Source organism: Panicum hallii, chromosome 5 (assembly GCF_002211085.1).
Source record: "Panicum hallii strain FIL2 chromosome 5, PHallii_v3.1, whole genome shotgun sequence".
Classification (NCBI taxonomy): domain Eukaryota; kingdom Viridiplantae; phylum Streptophyta; class Magnoliopsida; order Poales; family Poaceae; genus Panicum; species Panicum hallii.
Window position 1 is genome coordinate 51627964 of NC_038046.1, and position 18334 is coordinate 51646297.

Below are 18334 nucleotides of genomic sequence, written 5' to 3' on the forward strand. Positions count from 1 at the left end.
TGATATTCAACACAACATTCGGCTGCAAAACCAAACAAACTCTAAACCCTATTAACGACAGATGACGGCTTTAAACTCCATGCTCTATTATTTGTCTATTTAATAACAAGGAAAAAATTATCATCTATGTACAGCTCCCACATTGATGCCAGGAAGGTAATGAAAAAAAGGGAGGAAAAATTCCTGGGCAGCCACAGCACAAGTACTGGCAGAGGGTATAGCAAAATCTGCACAGATGTCTACTCAAATCCTTACTCCTCAGCAAACGAAAAAAAAGGCTAATTTCTCCTTTCCGGGGCGACCGCAAAATTTTCATGCCAAGCTTGGACCTACTTAGTCTCAGCCTTGCTATGTGCGGCCACCGCCACGGTGCTGCCACCGCCGCCTGTCTGTTTCTCTGCCGCCTCGTGGGCTTTCTCCTTCGCCTTGAAGTCATCCAAGGTCCGGAACTCCTCCCCAAGGAGCCTCTCCAACTCTGGATGCTTATCTACAGGACCGCTCTCTGGATTTCGGTAATGGTGAAATGCCCTGGTCCAATCAACAAAAAGAAAATATGTCAGTGACTAAGCATCATAATCCTACAGCTGCCGGTTTGGACAAGTTCATCTGGCCAATGTTTGAACCAAATTTGCAGTTCTCAATTTAAGTTAGGCTTGCAGTTTTCCAGTTTCGAGTACAAATTTTACACCCTTTTTCTCGAAGAAAGCACAAGCTTAACCATTTATAGGAATTTGCATAAACTTTAGCATCCGTGCAGCAAGTCATAGGGTGACTCAAGAACAGCAAGTTACAGCAACAGTCTGTTCCTTCATTAAAGAGAAATAAATAAATCTCCAGCAACAATTTCACATATGTATGGGATTGCAGTAACTAGAGAGCAGCAGCTAATAGAGTAATGCAAAAATTTAAGAAGCTAAAAGTTACCAGTATTTTTCGAGTCCATAAAGATCACCATTATGGTAGAATTCGAGCGTAAGCTTCTCGAAATCTTCATATACATTAGGTTGGAAGTTTTTCTCCAAACCATAACTGCAAAGAGAGTAATAGGCAGTAAATGATGCTGCTTTATTGCAAAAAGGATATTGCAGATGTTGATAAAGAATGATGCGAAGCTTATTCCTGAAATTTCCATGTCATACCTATAAAATCTGAAGAGACACTCAAGTCCATATCTGTAGCTTGCTGCTGCATCCTCCAGTGCAAATTTCTTAAAATGCTTGTACATATCTTCATTAAAATTATCTCTCAGATAGTATGACCAAAAGCGATACAGCGAGTTCATTTGCTGCAGACCGTTGAAAGCACACATGTCAATAATAATGAAAAATACTAACATTAAGTTCATGATACAAGGGCATATGTAAAATCTAATCATAACTATCCAACAATCCAATAGGTAATGCATATGCAGCGGCACATAAAAATTAAACCTGATCAGCTTTATTTTCTTTCCTCTATATAGTTATTACAAAGTTGCAATTGCAAGATAAATATATAAGAAGAAGACTGCACCTCGCTGTGACCAGTGCCTAGCTTCTTACGCTCCATAAGGCAGTGATGTTTGAACTTATTGTACCTTCACACAGAAAAGAATGTCAACACATCAGTTTAAAGGTGGGAATGAATGTAGTGGAGGGCACTAATGAATGATGTTTTCAAGGACATTAGAACTTAAAAAGTTTGCCATCATACAGGCAGCTGTTTACCTCTGCTGCTGGAGTTTATTTTTTTCTAGAAGATGATAAGTTAGATGCTGAGATTGTGGAGAAGATTTGGGCATAGATCCAACAGGTGAGCTCCCAGTTGGAATTCCGTGAGGAGAAGAACTCAGCTTTGAACTCTTATAGCTAATCATCATTGGGATCATCAAAACACCAACAATTTGAGACAGTAAATAGTTAAGTTTTACTGTTAGTGAACATGGATCAACTATTAACCTACCTGTGATTTTCTGGAGTAGATCCGTAGAAATACCCAACTGAATTGCCCGGAGGGCTTTCTGATACACCACCATATTGGTCAGGGTTACTCATGAAATTACCAGCAAAGAACCTCTGTTTACGTGAGTTGTGTGCTTTTCTGTTGCCTCTACTTTGGCGCTTACGTGGAATAGGCTGTCCAGTTTCTTCAGTACCATTTGGTCCACTGCTAATGTGGTTCTCCTTTGAACCACCAGGTGGTTTAGAATCGGTGTCTGGAGTATCAGCCTGGGAACCTCTTTGATTATTAGTGCGCCGACCATGCAGTGCCTAAAGTCAAAATTGATATCATAATATTAACATGAGAACAGAACAAAATGTAAAATTACAGAATTTGGTAGCGTATAAAATATTCATACACATCGTCTAAGTCTCAGTGTGGCTTTTGAGAGAGAGAAAAAGGCTAGCATAACACTCCCATGTGTCTAGTCTGAGCTCAAGCCAACTTGATGCAAACGTAACCCCCCCCCCAAAAAAAAAAACACACACACACACACGGTATGTCCTTGGACCTTCATTTCAACACACTTGTTTCAAATGGTTCCAAAATTTAAATAATAAACATGTGGATTAATTATACAGCTAGTCGGAATCTAAGACTCGAAATAGCAACAGGAAACTCATACCAGGCGAGTTGACATTAAAACTAGGTTAAAAAGTGTTTTTTACTTCTCCTGGATGAAAAGTTGAACGGATGTGCAGCCAATCAATTATTGGTTAGCAGGCAAATGGAGAGCAACGCATAAGGTTACTGCTATGTCCTTTGGGCATTGGCCAGTGTCATATGAACTGTAACGTGTCACCTCATAATGATATAAGGCATCGCTTATTCTTGATGCTTCCTCTGTTGAAAATGCCTGGGGTATGCTTGTGCGGCTTTTGTCATCCTTTGCTAACCTAGGATCCTGCGAGATGCAAAATTGAAACAAGATCTCAGTGAAACATACTCGAAATGTTAATAAATGATGCTAGCATAATACTAGCTGCGGTCACAATAAGTTTCATTTCAAACATTTGTTCGATCTGCAAAACACTTTGACTGCCGATTTCTATGATAAAAGCTAATGAATTCTAATGTATGGAAATACTTTTCAAGAAATTCAGTCCATCTCATTTCATATGCCCAATCCAAACATTTAAAAGGACAGTCACTTATTTTAACTGTTCTAAGTGTTCTACTACAACAATCGTGCACGATCTGAAAGAAACAGAAGAAATGAACAATTTATTCCTGAACGATAAATGATTATCCGAAAAACAGACAAATCATTGCAGTACACATAAACATGATTTTGGAGGATAAAAATACTGAAAGGCATCAAAGTCTATCTCAATCACATAAGCCTGGTGATTGAGCTAAACCTTTAAGGGCCTGTTGGGATAGGGGGGTGATCAGCCCCCTCCCTCCCTCCCAACAGGCACCAAGAAATTTTTGGTGAGAAAAAATCTTATAAGTGCAAGCAGAATAGAAAAATGCTGTGTTCCTCAAAAGCATAAAGTTTCTTCAGAAGCCCATAAATACGATTGAATATAACTGATTAAGCTAAACCGTTAAATTGTCATCATACGAATGCTTTGCGATGGACCAAAAGTTCACCACAACCTTATCAAAAATGACAATATAACCTCCTCCTGATGGTCAGTAGCAAATAAATAAATAAAATTTACATGTGTGAATGAAATTAAGAGCATTAGAATCTAGAGATTCACCAAGTAGATGCATAGCTTTTGGCCTACTAGGAGAGTAGTATCAGATCTGTGTCATGTTAGTGCATTACACATAGAAAACAAGTAATTGTATTTCTTGGTTCCACAAAAAATTTTATCAAAGAATTACTTTCTACTCAACAATAAATTTGCTCTCCTTTACGGTACCAGTAGCAATGAGAATGCTAAGACCAGCAATTTAGGCCAATAAACCCTAAGGGTGAAGCACTGCCTCTTTATAACCTCAAAGAAAATTAAAGCATACAGGCATACATCACATACTAATTGAAAAAAATACAATGTGACAAGTACAAGTCAGATATGATATGAAAAAGGTGCATCAAACAAAAGAATGTTATACACAGGGTCCACATAAAAAACGATCTTCTAATCGTAATTACCCAAAATTGTTCAACCATTGCCCATAAGATATTAAGAAACTATAATAGAGCTAAATCAAGTGCATTATTGGTTATGACAGCAAGCAGGGAAATTAGAGGCATCATATCGCTATAAATAGCAAGGAACAGAAAAAACATATTGAAGTCCAACCTGTGTGACAATTATTAGCCTATTAACATCTTGGTCGTCAACAAAAAAGTCCTCATCCTCATCATCGCCCCTGCTTAAAACAAACATATTACAAAAAAAAAGCATTTGTAGTCCCCGCAGCATAGAATATTGAGCGATGGAACACTATGAGGTATACACAAACATCATCAACCTGACTTTCGATCTTTATGGTAATGCATGCCATAAATTTAGTGTACACTAAAATTCTTTTATAAGATGTAGAGATGTACTGTTCTACTAAGGATACAAAATATTAGTTCGTGGAAAGAGTATATTATGCATAACACAACTTAAACACACTATTGTAGTGTTATAATGCCATTAAAATACAGCATAATGCCCTAACATATATCCTGACATTACATATATTGACATATATGCATGATACAATTGAAACACACTGTTGTGACTTCAACAGCTAGTTTGCTTATTGACTATCACACATTGATTTAGCATTATTGCTCATTGATCAAATATCACATACACTGATACATATCAGTTGTCTTCACAAACTCAAAGAAACTCCAAGATATATCCTAGTCCTACCACATGCATGCATACTTAGAAAAGAATTAGTAATGTGTGAAACATAGACTTATACTGGCTGTAATTTACCTTTTATGGCCATCACGTGAATGGTCCGCATGTTCCAATTCCAATTCCTCATCAAGCATGAAAGTGCTTTGGTCACCACCAAAGCTAGAAAAGTCATTTTGAGAATCAGGTATGTGTGTCTTTGACTTCACTTTCTGAACTTTGAAATCACCAGATCTAAAAGAAGGTTCATGTTTGCTTGACTTTATAGGGTGTGCAGCAAGACTCTTAGGCTTTTCATAAATACTAAGGGCAGATAAGTCCCTATTCAATGAACAGCTATGTGAGTCTTGGACTTGTTCATCAGCAACTTTTGCATTAAAAAAACCATGCTTCTTTTGATCTTCAGAATCAGCATCCTTATTTGAAAAGCCACCAATATTCCTCTCACCCATGCTGCTATCCATACTCGCAGATGATGGGCTTGCAATAGATGATGTTCCAGATAAAGAGACCCACTTTGACCAGTCAGAACGCCTTCTAATTTTATCGTCCTGGTAAAAGACAAGCAAAGGATAAGATAAACCAAGCACCTCAGCAGAACAAGAAAATTGAGCGATAACAATTGAAATAAACAGAGAAACCTGGACTTCTAGAAGACTTGAGTTTGCCAATGCATCTACAATCAGGTGTATATCCGTGGTCATTTTCTTAAGCTGCAGACGAACCAGAAACCAAAATGTTACTTCCTAGCACAAGGGCAAAATAATATAGATCCAATTTCTGAGAGATCTGCAAAGAAATCACACCCTATTGAAGTCTGCAACTTTTGAAACTGGAACCCAGCCATTCTCATCCATTAAAGATTTCAAGAAATCATCGCGATCCAGATTTGTATCACTGAAACACATCATACAAATAAACAAAGGTTGCATGCCAAAGCATGTCTTTCACTCATAATGTTATGAAAACATATAAAGTTCTCAATTGTAGGCTGTATTGGTATTTGCATGCATGTTGAAGCAATATTAAACTGATTTTCTTGCAGGTCGTGTTTCTGAAGAACAGTGGATTTCCAGTGAAAATAAATTATCCAGTACCAACTGAAATTAAGTGAAAATTTACCAATATATTGTTACAAACCCACATGCCCATTTTATAGGTATCACACTTTCATGTAGCTTCAACAGAAGATAATAAAATTTACCTGAAATAGTACTCCACCTGAGTAAGTATATTAGATCTTAACTCAGCATCTTCAGGGGATAAAACAGGGCTAGGCACTGGTCGGTTTTGGATGTAGCGCAGTGGGCCTCTCATCGACTCCATAGGTACAGCAGGCATGTAATAGTACATCGGATGCATAGGCCCTGAGTTTAAAGAATTCATCGATGTTAGTGCACAAAAAGCTTCAAAATACCAAACATGTCATAGCCAGTGAGTAGAGAATTACCAGGATATGGTGGTCCATTGATGTACCCAAGAGGAGGCACCATTGGTCTGACAAAAGCTCTCGGCCCAACACCTTGTGGCAAACTTGTGTTTTCTCTTGTACCAAACACCTGAGGGTTTTGCCAAGTCTGACTAAAATGGCCATGACCTTCAGGACCAGGATGGGGCCTAACACCAACAGGAGGCCTCCAAGCATGAGGATCTCCTCTCGGATGAGGAGGCATTGGCCTGTTACCTTCATTGGTACCAACTTGATCTACTGGAACAAAAGGAGGCACAGAGTTCTCATACCCAGATTTTCCAACATGTCGCTCATGATTCGGGACTGGAACAGGAAATGGCTGGTAAGGATATTCTTGCAGCAGCATCGGACTGGGAAGCACAGGGACAGGGTAAAAAATAGGTTGTCCCGGATGTTGGTGATACGGCATTGCTGGAGGGTAGGATGGTGCACCATTAGCTGCAGGAAAACGCCGCTTCGGCCCATTTTTATGGTGTGCTTGGTGATTTCTGTTGGGATTTCCATGGCCATCAAACTTGTGCGTACGACTAGCCACCTAAAAAGTTTTCCACGTTTTTATCAAACTGAAGCAAAGTATGAATAGTACAGGAAAATGCTTTTAGGATTTAAGCAAGGAAGAGTGAGTCTATGCAACAGTGGTACAAACACTATAACTTCTGTCCACAAACCAAGATGCTCTCATCAGATCCATAGAGGGAGATACAGGGATGTGATGAAGCAAAACCAAACCCAAAAAAAATGTTACATTTTTACACTGTAGAGGAAGTATATAATGGGAACAACACAATCTTTCAAGATGTCTATCGCCCTTCAGAACAGTGCTTGCCTCAAAATTGTTCGACAGGATTACGCACTCATGCAATCCAACAAACTAGATCATGAACATGACGACAGCACAAGACTACAGCATTTGAAATGACTTACAATTTGGACATGAGATGCTCTAAATGAGGCAAGTCATGCAAAAATTATTATCTAATTGCATTCCATAAGGTGTTTTTCAGCTGTGCAGGTAGGCGACAACCGACAAACTGGCATTACCATGGAAAATGTAACCCACCTCAAATATAGCGCAACCTGGTTAGCAAGCACGGCATCTAACATGAATGCACCCGACAAAGTTGGACTCACTCTAAAAGTAGCAAAGCCTTGCAACTTACCAATGAAACGACAAACACCTAGACCCTGATGTTACCCACGTTATTAGTTATTACAATGGAATATGTAATCTACTTCGAACATTGCACAACCTGGTCGGCAGGAACCCTACATACAACATGAATCTCCACGACAAAGTTGCAACCAGTCTAAATTAGCAAAGATTCACTACCCACCAACGAAAACGACAAACACCTACACCCTGCCAGTTAGCATAAAAAGGTGATAATGATGCATGTCTACGAAAACGAGTAATCGCTACTACTTGCGCAAAAATTGCCTTAAAAACAGTTACCCCGTAAATAAAACCATGCACATGAGCATATCACCACCAGCGCCAGATTATACCTGCGATGAAGGAGGAGGCGGCGGAGGAGACCCCTCCGGCCCCTTTGCCGAGTCTCCAGCACCAGCATTGCCAGCCCCTGCCTTCGCAGGGGACTCCGGGGCGACCTTCTGCCTCGCCTCCTCCAGCGCGGGCCAAGACTCGGCCCCCATGACCGCCGCCTGCCCAGCCGGCGGCGGCGGCGTGGTCTTCCTCCAGGGCGATGGGCCAGCCCCGACTCCGGCGCCGCCACCAGCCGGATCCGCCGCCGCCGCCGCCGCGGCACCTCCGCCCACATTCGGCTCCTCCATCGCCGACGCCAACGCACCCGATCGGGGCAAAAATCAGAGGCTACCTTGATGTCGCGCTTCTATCCCCGCCGCCGCCGCCGCCGCGGCCGAGAGCGAGAGACACGAGAGCAGGATTCGGACCAGACCAACGAGGGAGTTGTCTTAGCTCAGCCGGAGATTGGTGCGGCCATGGAGCCGCCGGCGGCGACCGCGACGACGAGGTGCGGGGCGGCGGCGCGTGGGTAGGGTTTTGGGCGGCGAGAGGGGCGACTAGGGTTTTTGGGGTTGGGGGAAGTAGGAGGCGAGCGAGAGCGCTGAGTGAGAGACGGGAGAGGCCGATAGGGACAGGGAGGGGTGGACTGGGGGGAGGCTGTGTGCGTGTGTCTGCGTGCGCGGAGCGCGTGAGGTCAGAGAGAGAGAGAGAGAGACGATGGGCAATGGCTGCGTGCTGCGGCTGCCGGTGCCGGGATTTCGTGCCCGGGAGCGGTTTTATCCGGAAACCCGGTTTTTTTGTGTGTGTGTGTGCCAGTCGCGGCGCCGGCAGCGGTGGACTGCAAAACCGCGGCTGCCCAGGTCACCGATTAGTCCGTGGAGCATGGCCACATCAAATCCCAACAGAAAACAAATATACTGCAAATTTATAAACCTCAATTGTAATGTGATGTAAAATAAGATCTAGATCTAGACATGTGTGTTAAATGTAGAATTTTATTCTAAAAAAGATATGGTGGCTAATCATATAAGAAAGATATATTACTCCGTATTTGATAAATTTATTAGTACTGGTCGAGTAATAATCTATGTGCTAGTTTTATTATCTACACCGATCGGTACGTACCAGTAAGAATCAAAGTGGTAAGATCATCATCACAATTATATATTTCAATCATCTAAACGAGTAGAAAGAAGACTACATTATACTCTACAAGAGGCAACAATACAGGTTAGAGTACACCAACATCCTCCATATGATCTTAAGGTAGCATAAAAGATTAGTATAATCATGTATGATGTAGCAAAAATTCCAAACTACAACGATAAAAGTAGAATACTAAATGAAGAGAAAGATGCAAGAAGATAAATAAGGAGAAAATGGTAAACTATAAAAGATACTTTTTAAATTCTCGAACGGATAATTATTATTTTAAAGAAAATATGTACCTTTGAATACATTTTGCTTCTGCTATAGAGATTACTTCTTCTCCCGCATAATGTTCATGTATATGCCATTCATACTTTTTGATTTCTCGCTACACCATTCATGTATGTACCATCCATTTTCTTAAAATAAAAATCAGAAATTACACTACTACCATACATGTTATTCAGTTTTTACAAAAGAACAAAATATCTTTCGCCTCTGTACTATTGCTCCCGTGTAGGTTGTCACTCTTTTCATCAACTTATTATTCTCAGACTTATTAAATCCTTAACATAGAGAAACTACTGTTCTCAAACTCATAGGATCGGCATCCCATATATCTCACCAGCAATATATCGACGAGTTGCATCATCATTGACCTCTTATTACATCATCGCTCACGGATTAACGAACCGTATTGACTCCTCCATGCTCCTTCACACATGCAGCCCGTCTTCAAGAACGTCATGGACCTGCACAACCTCGGCTTCATCTTTCCCAACATTAAGATCCACACCAAAGTCTCATCCAATACACTAGGTCTATGTTGGAAATGTGGTTTTCCGACACCTGCAGCTGATGCATGGGTGCTAGCAGCGTTGCAGTGAGTCAACTGCACCAGCATTCATGACTGGTGCGATGGACGATAACTAGGAGGAAGCATAGATTATGGATAGTGCTAACATCGCGGTGTGTTTGCTAAAATGCTTACATGTATAATAAATTTATTTATGTTGACCATTGTGCAGTTTTGATCTAAGATTGGATCATATGGAAGCTTTGAAATAGCATAGGGGAGAGGTCATCACTAGGTAGAGTTCGTTGCTAGCTGCGTGATATAGGTATAGATCTAGTGATCAGTCTCGGAAAGTTTATTCTAGCTTCAACTTTACCTATTTTGTGTAAATCGAGGCAATAGCAGGCTAAAATGAACTAAAAATCGAATGGAGCTAGTTTTTCCTTATTCATCAGTTTTAAGGATAAGTATACTAGAGTTGCCTAATAGGCGGTCTCTCATGCAATGACACGTCATCTTGAGACGACTTAACAGACAACTGAAAATGCATCTAGGCCCTTAATAGGTTTTGGTGAATTGGATGACAATGCGATTAAAGGACTAACATGTTTGTTAAAGAGCTGTTGAGCAGGAATTATTTGAAAATCAATTCATTATGTTAGCTCATGTGATATGCAATCAAATGAAGGGGTATATTGAAGAATGACAAGCAATATGCAATGGGAAATAGAAACAAATGGTGATGAATATCTATAGTGGTTTCTATTTATGCCTTGGCATCATGAAAAATGGTTCGGTAAATATGTGTGATTGCAAAAGAAAGTTAAGTATATAAAGATATGGATTTAAAGTTATGTCGTTGTTTAACCTCTAAGCCTACCGAGGGATACCCCCGAGGCGGTAGATTGTAGGTAGGGTGTCGCCGAGATCAGAAACTCAAAGATGCAAGGAACACGAAACTTTAGACAGGTTCACACCGTAGTATGCGTAATACCGTACGTTCTGTGTGGTGCTTTGTATTGTATTAGATGATGATTGATGTGTGATGGAGGTAGACCCCCGGGTACCTTGACAGAGGGCCCGACCAGCAACCAGATGGGCTGGGCCGACTACACAAGGAAGGCATATTCAGCCCAAACACCGTTGTAAACTGATTAGATCTTTTATATAGTAACCGACTAGGGGACTTACCATGTAAACCATATCCCCTAAAGTATATAAGGAGGGGTAGGAGTACCTCTAGGTCAACACACATCATACCAGCCACGAGGGCCTCCCACTATAGGCCTCGACGACTTCTCATCTCGCACACAAAGCAATACAGATCCACCCCCAACAGGACGTACAGTATTACGCGCTTCGCGGTCCGAACCTGTCTAAATCGCTGTCTTGTGTTACCATCGACTTCATGGTTCTGCGATCTCCCTCACCTTAAATCTACCGCCAAGCATACTGCTAGTGGACTTGCAGGAATCCCAATCCAACAATGTGTCTTGGTTTGGAGAGAATCTCTGTCCGCCCTTATGTAGTCTGGGGATAGAGTTATATGAAAATCCTAGCCCAATACAAGCTTAGGAGTCCTACCGGAGTACTACTCGGGTAGTTTCCTTCTGTTCCGACTAGTCCTACTCTGTACGAATAGTTACAACTGGTGTAGGGTATGGACCATGTCCCATCCTTTATCCTAAAACATGTACGCCATATGCACAGTCTCGTGATCTCGGATCTGACAAGCCCCGAGCTTTTCGTAGTCGAGTATTGCAAGTTTCCGAGTACTTCTGAAGGCGTCTTCAAGTTCTTCCGAACTTCATCTTGAAGGTGTCTTCCGAGTACTTCCTTAGTTGCATCGAGACTGTGAGATGCTCATGCCTCGAGTAGTTTTTAAGTCTTCTTTTATATGGGGTGGGATGAAACTCACACTTTATATGAAGTAGCTCCCGAGCCTTAGGTTGAATCAAAGAATTAGGTTGAGGGTCAAAATAGTCTTGAATCTTCTGCTCTCGTTGTCCAAAAATTTAAAAACTAAGCTGTCGATGATACGTGTTATACAGCCATGGAGCCTTAAATCCAAATTTCAAGATTTGGAAAAAACATCCAAAAAATCATGCCATGCATTGTGTAATAAGTTAAGAGTTTGAATTGATGGTTAAAATGGGCAAATTAGCTTAGAAATTTAAAAATATCTTTTTTCGGAATGATTCGGAATGAGATCCTTGAAAAAATGGTTAAACAAATAACTTCTCCAAATGAACCCTAAATTACCCGTCAAAATAAATCTTATCCCAAGATAATCTCTTCTCGCGCATAGCTCCCGAGCATGGGATCCAGACGAGTCGCATGAGATACGCCAAGTTGTTTTCTGCACCCAACTTCGAGCATAGGAGCCAGGCGAGCCATCACAAACACGCTCAATGCCTTATTGCGCTCAGCCCCGAGCATAGGAGCTTGACGAGTCGCCGAAGGCACGACGAGCGCTCTAAATACCAGCGGCATGGTCCTTGTCTGGTCCTCTAAACAAAAAATATATTGTAATTGATATACATGATATCGAGTTGGGAATGAATCCCAGCATTGTAAAATGAATGTAAAATTTTTCACGTCTTGCTCTTGATAGGTCACATAATTTCCCCTCCCCAGGTAGGTAACCTAGGGCCTGTTTGGATCCAACGGAAAGAGAAAGAGAAAGAGCAAAACTTTTGCTCTTTTGCACTTTTTTTGCACTTTTGGATCCAAACACCCCAAAGTGCAAAAGGGCAAATGCTACCGTAATTTTGCTAATTATGGATTAATTAGGCTTAATAGATTCATCTCATTATTTAGTCCTCATCTATGTAATTAGTTTTTTAATTAAACTATATTTAAAACTTCTAATTAGCATCCAAACATCTGATGTGACAGGAGTAAAAATTTTGCCATTTGACCTTTTGCCATTTGCCCTTGGATCCAAACATAGCCCTAATACGTTTAAGCACCTGATCCCTGATAGCCATGGCCCATAGTGCAGGGAGTACGACCGCATGCACGCATAGAAACATAGATGTACAAAAGAGTCGAGGTCTTACAGATTAAAGCGTGTGCTACCTGGATATTTTAGCGACAGTTAAGAGAAAACTGGAGCAGTCAGCGCTGCACGAAAAAAAGAACGCTCGCGAAGCGCATATTATACACCCGTTAGATGTAGGCACGACTACAATCCCGAAGCTACATGAATAGTTGGGAACACAAGTATGGTGTGGCCGCGGAGGCACATGGTTAATGTTCAGAGATATAAATAATTAAAGCATGGCTTAACTTGATTCATGGGCGATTTATCTATGAAGCTGTAGCGCTCATCGATGGAGCCGTGACGGTTTGTTGATGAAGCCCGACTAGTCGGAGTCAATTCCAGCTCGTTATTGATGGTGTGAGGCCCGCTCCCGACTAGTTTCTAGTCGCGACGAGTAGTCGAAGTAGTCGTCGGTGGGTCACCGAGCGTCCTCGCTAATTCGAAGTAGTAGCGGTGTGTCGATGTTGTGGCGCGAGCTGAGGTCGGAGTCCGAGTTGAAATAGATCATCCAAGTACTTTTCCCATGTGGATAGGGACTCGGACTGTAGCGGCTCACGATAAACGGTGGCTGTGATGTGAAATCCGAAGGGAGACTCAAATTCGGACCCTCCACGAGTAGGAGCTGAGTTGGACACGGATTTTCTCTCACAATTTCTCATTAGATTGAAAATTTTTATCTCGCCGAGAATGTCGGCGAGTTCGTAGATGTTGCAGTTGGAGGTTGGCGTTGATGCCCCCGACTCTTGGAGTTGGTGAGGTGGCTGCCAAAGTCACCTGAGCCATTGGTGATGCAGATCCAGAGAGTCGACGACGAAAGTTGTGCCTTCTTCTAGCACGACGGTGAGGTTGAAATGATGCCACTAAGCTCGTCAGGGGATCTTCAATGAACACTCCTACCTAGTACGCCAGCTGAAAACCTCCAAGTCCACTGAGGGATACCTCCGAGGTGGTAGATTGTTGGTAGCGTGTCAGCGAGATCAGGAACTCGAAGGTGCAAGAAACACGAAACTTTGGATAGGTTCGGACCGTAGTATGCGTAGTACCCTACGTACTGTGTAGTGGTTTGTATTGTCTTAGATGATGATTGATATGTCTTGGTTGGAGGGGTCCCCGCCCACTCTTATATAGTCTTGGTGGATAAGGTTGGAAATGGAAATTCTAACCCGATAGTAGCTTATGAGTTCTACCAAGTACTACTCAGGTAGTTTACTTCTGTTCCGACTAGTTCTACTTCTATATGAGTAGTTACAACTTATGTAGGGTGTGGGCCATATCCTATCGCTTATCTTAGAATATGTACGCCATGTGCATAGTCTCATGGTCCCGAATCTAACAAGTTGGCTATTCATTGTTGATGACAAAACAAAGCTAAGCTCAACACAGGCAAGACAGGATGAAAGAATCAAGCAAGTGACTATGCAACGAGCAACTAAGCAAAGTGTGGTCAAGTGATGACCTGGATCGTAATATCTTTGCAAGAGTGAAGTAGCTAGTATTTGAAGTATTTTAAAGCATCAAGTCAAGTTAAACCTTAAAAGAGCAAAGCAATGTGAAGCATCAAATCTTTATTGAATCACATGAAATTTTTTAAGTCACTAGCTCAAGTTGGAAATGCTCAAAATGATAAGAAACGTTGATCCTAAGGTTGAGAAAGATAAAGTATGACAAAATAATTCAAGCTCAAGCAATTGAATTAGATTTCATATTTGATCTTGAGTATAGATATGTCGTACTATCAAGAGAGATGCAATATTGGTTGATTGACAATATCCAAAAGTGCTCATAGATTTACCCATGTGATAATCCTTGAGAGAAACCATGATTACTAACTGTGAGAAACCTGGTCGACCAAATTTTGAGTTGGTCCATTAGGTGAAGCTCTATGTTTTGGAAGTATTTTACTCTGGCTCACAACGGTCTAACCGATGTGAGGACCAGTCTGCGTGCTAACGGCTAGTTGAGTTTGAAATCAGATCTGATCGGTTTGCCTTTGATACAACAACAGCTAGTTTTGGGAAGTTAGCTATTTATACCCTTTGACCCCCTCCTTCGTGGAAGGCTGGTTCCTTCTGCATCCTGAGCTTTCTAAAGTCATTCCTTTGCCCAGCAAGCTCTCCCCAACCTCTGTTTATAAATTGTGCTAACTAGATTGCAAATCCTTGAGTTGAGTTGAGAGATTGAGTGTGTGAGCTATAGAGAGCATTCCATAGCTTGAGCACTTGTGGTTGACGTCAAGGCAACTCGTAAGGCATTTGTTACTCTTGGAGGCATATACGATTAGGCGTCGCCGGCTAGCTCCCAAACTTGTGGTGAGCAGCGGCAAGTTTGTGAAGGTTGGAATCTTGCCTCCGTAATGAAAAGGATTATATCTAGTGGAAACGAGGAGCGGTTGAAATAGACCGAGCTCAAGGGACTGAGTTGAAATAGACTCAAGCCCTTTGAGGTCCTCAACGGAGACGTAGGGTTCACAGTGGTGAATCTGAATTTCGGGAAACAAATCATCGTGTCTACATTTTGTTTGTCTTGATTCTTCACTCTCTAGCATTCACTTGTTAATTCTGCATCGATCTACTTGGTTATGCTTGTTCTGTGTGTAGTGACTTGGTAGAAACATCAGAAAATATCTACAAAAGTACTCCACCAAGTTTAGTTAGTGCTAGAGCTCCAGGAGGAAAGTATCTCTATTTTTCATATGCATTCTGTCTTGGACCGGTCTGCCCAACCGGTCTGACCTGTCGATGCATTGACAGCTGTTTCAAGTGTTGTAATTTGCAGAAAAGACTATTCACCTCCCTCTAGGTGACATCAAGATCGTTTCAACAACCTTTACGATGAGTTGTCTTTTTTTATCTCATAGTATACCATATTCCTTAATTTATGGAATGAAAAAAATATTGTAAGTAGTATGACGATAACAACTCGTACAATGGTGAGAAAATAGTCTCATAGTCTTTAATTTTAGCTTATAAAGCGGTTATTTCGTGAAGCAACCGCCTCATTCTATCTTCTACCCCTTCTGCTCCATATTATCAAAAAGTTTACGTGAAATTACATCAGACACATTATAAGACTGCTAACGTGTAGTGCTCTTTACTAGTAAAATCGTTTTTAAGAATCGCTTTTAAGGCCAATCTCAGTGCACAGTTTTATGGCACAGTTATCAATACTGAGAACTAGATAACTGTGCCGGTTAAGTTTTATAGGGATGAAACTTCTCTCTCATTCCATAAAACTCGTTTTCTCGTCGCCATGTCAACAAAATTGATAATGTGGCATATAATTTACTACCATTAAACTCTGCATGAAACCATTAAATCTGGTCTAAAGAAATTCTTCCAAACAACTTTTAAATATGTAAATATGTACACGAAAGAATACATTGCAATTAGCCACACTAGAGGGGAGCATCTATTCACCACGGGCGAAGTTCGTGTTATGCTGTCGCATAAGGGCAGCATGCAGCACGGCTTCCCACCGCTGCGGCACTTGCATCAAGAAATGGAGACATCAGCCATATGATTCCAAGCACTCGCGAAAAGAGAATATTTAGGATTTGTTTGGATTCAGTTGATTAACTTTACTTCCATCATATGTTCGAACACCAATTAACTATATTAAATATAGATTAATTATAAAAATAATTATATAAATGAAGACTAATTTACGAGATGAATGTATTAAACCTAATTAATCCACTATTAGCACATATTTACTGTAGCATAATATTGCCAAATTATGGATTAATTAGACTTAATAGATTCATCTCACAAATTAGACTCCATTTATTCAACTGATTTTATAATTAATCTAAATTTAATACTTCTAATCGGTCCAAACGTTCGATGTAATAGGGATTAAAATTTAATCCGGGATATCAAACACCCCCTTAATGATAAAGCTATTATAAAGCTGGAACAAATTGTATATTTGTTATCACTATAATTTAGATGGGCCAGAAAGGTGGGCCGAAGAGTAGGGTGGGCTCGAAGGATAGCCATAATGGGCTTGCGAATCGGACCTTAGGCAGGTGTTTGAGGCCAAGGTTGGCCGTGTATCTAGATAGGCATGTGTGTTTAAACAGTTTATATAGAGATAGTTAAGATTTATGTCGTGTTTAGTTAGGATTTGTTACAAAAGGCAAGTCTACGGGCTATAAATATGTACCCTGGATGAACAATTAAAAAATCAATCATTCATCAACAACTCTCGGCGCATTGCCACCCCTGTTCTAGGGTTTCTTGGGTAAGTGTCATGCGGCCCCGATCACGCCTCGCGTGATCAGGGCAGCATTTTCCTCGCTTGTTTACCTTTCGTATTTCTCGTTCTGAAGCGTTATTGATGACGAGTAGCACTAGTTATCTTGACGTTTATAGAGTAATATTAGCTCTTCCGTGCTTTAATCGTGCTTTGCTTGTTATCTGTGAACGTCTAGCCGTCCTTTTATTCGATCTCGGGTATAGGGATGGCGCTTTGCTCTGTTCTCATTTAGTAGATCTAATCTGTTACAGTTAATCTTTGTCAACCGAAGATTCAGTTTAATATCTGTTTGATTAGGCTCTTCAAACGGGTTGAATGTTCCGGCAGTATGCTTGGTACTTTATAACAGCTTAAATAGGGATTGTTCTAGGAATCGGCTTTTGGTTGGTTTTTAGACCTCTGTTTAGTTTGTTGTTTCGTTACCTTCCGTATTTGTTAGGCTCAATTACGTGCAGGATGTTCCGATTACGCAGTGAAAGTTTTAATTGTCGTAGATTGGATTAGCTTAATATTTACAGAGCAAGATTTATATTACCATTGGGCATATTTGCTTTATTTATAGATCCGATCCGGTATTGAACACAATCGGCTCTTTACAGCCGATACCGGGAAACATCCGATGAGTCGATCACGGCTCGGACTAATGTTTATACGTGTCTATGCATGCAGGAAACTAACACATAACACCTTCCTAATCAGGTACAAGGTCAGGTAGCACGCCTAGCGATCTAGAAGGCAGGATGTGTGCCGGATCTCGGGCCGTTGACCTAGGAACCGGGCCCACCAGCAGTCCCGGGAGCCTCCTGGCTCCTCGTGTTGCCTGTCGTTGCTGGCCGGTGGGTTTTGACTAACAACACATTCTGGCACGTCCAGTGGGACCATCTTCGCCATCTTCATCATCTTCATCATCTTCTTCGACTCCATCAACTGCCGTTGACGGGATGGCGAGGGATGAACCGATCACCTGCTGAAAATAAGCAGAGATATGACGAGATTAAGGCTCTCTTCGATAGCGATCTCATCGGCTCTTTCGAGAGGACCCGCCACCATGGCGTCAGGTGGAAGGGGTTTTCACCCGAAAGCGCCCTTGATGGAGTGGATCTGTCCACCCCGTCAGAGGACCGTACCAGAGCTCTACGGCAGGAAGTAAACTACGTGGTGGCTCACTCGCTACACCGACATTCCGAGAGCTTGGTTAATGCTTTCGAGCGTGTTGCGCTGCGAGTGGTCCAGGAAATTATGAAGCATCAATACTCTCCAACAGGATCTACCTTGGGGAGTTACAAGGGAGAATTGCCATTCCAGGCTAGGCCACCACTGCCTTATGCGCTTG

General features: G+C 41.5%; 1 protein-coding gene across 1 annotated transcript; it reads right to left on the reverse strand.

Moving 5' to 3' along the window:
- Positions 1–8461, reverse strand: LOC112892222 (la-related protein 1A). Its single transcript, XM_025959356.1, has 14 exons — positions 7774–8461; positions 6247–6802; positions 6001–6163; positions 5603–5693; positions 5438–5509; positions 4875–5347; positions 4239–4308; positions 2783–2884; positions 1942–2249; positions 1707–1847; positions 1513–1576; positions 1140–1285; positions 925–1029; positions 1–528 (listed from the first exon to the last, which is right to left on the reverse strand). The coding sequence occupies exons 1-14, from the start codon at positions 8059–8061 to the stop codon at positions 330–332; spliced, it is 2778 nt and encodes a 925-aa protein (XP_025815141.1). The 5' UTR covers positions 8062–8461; the 3' UTR covers positions 1–329.
- Between the last annotated feature and the right edge of the window lie 9873 nt (positions 8462–18334).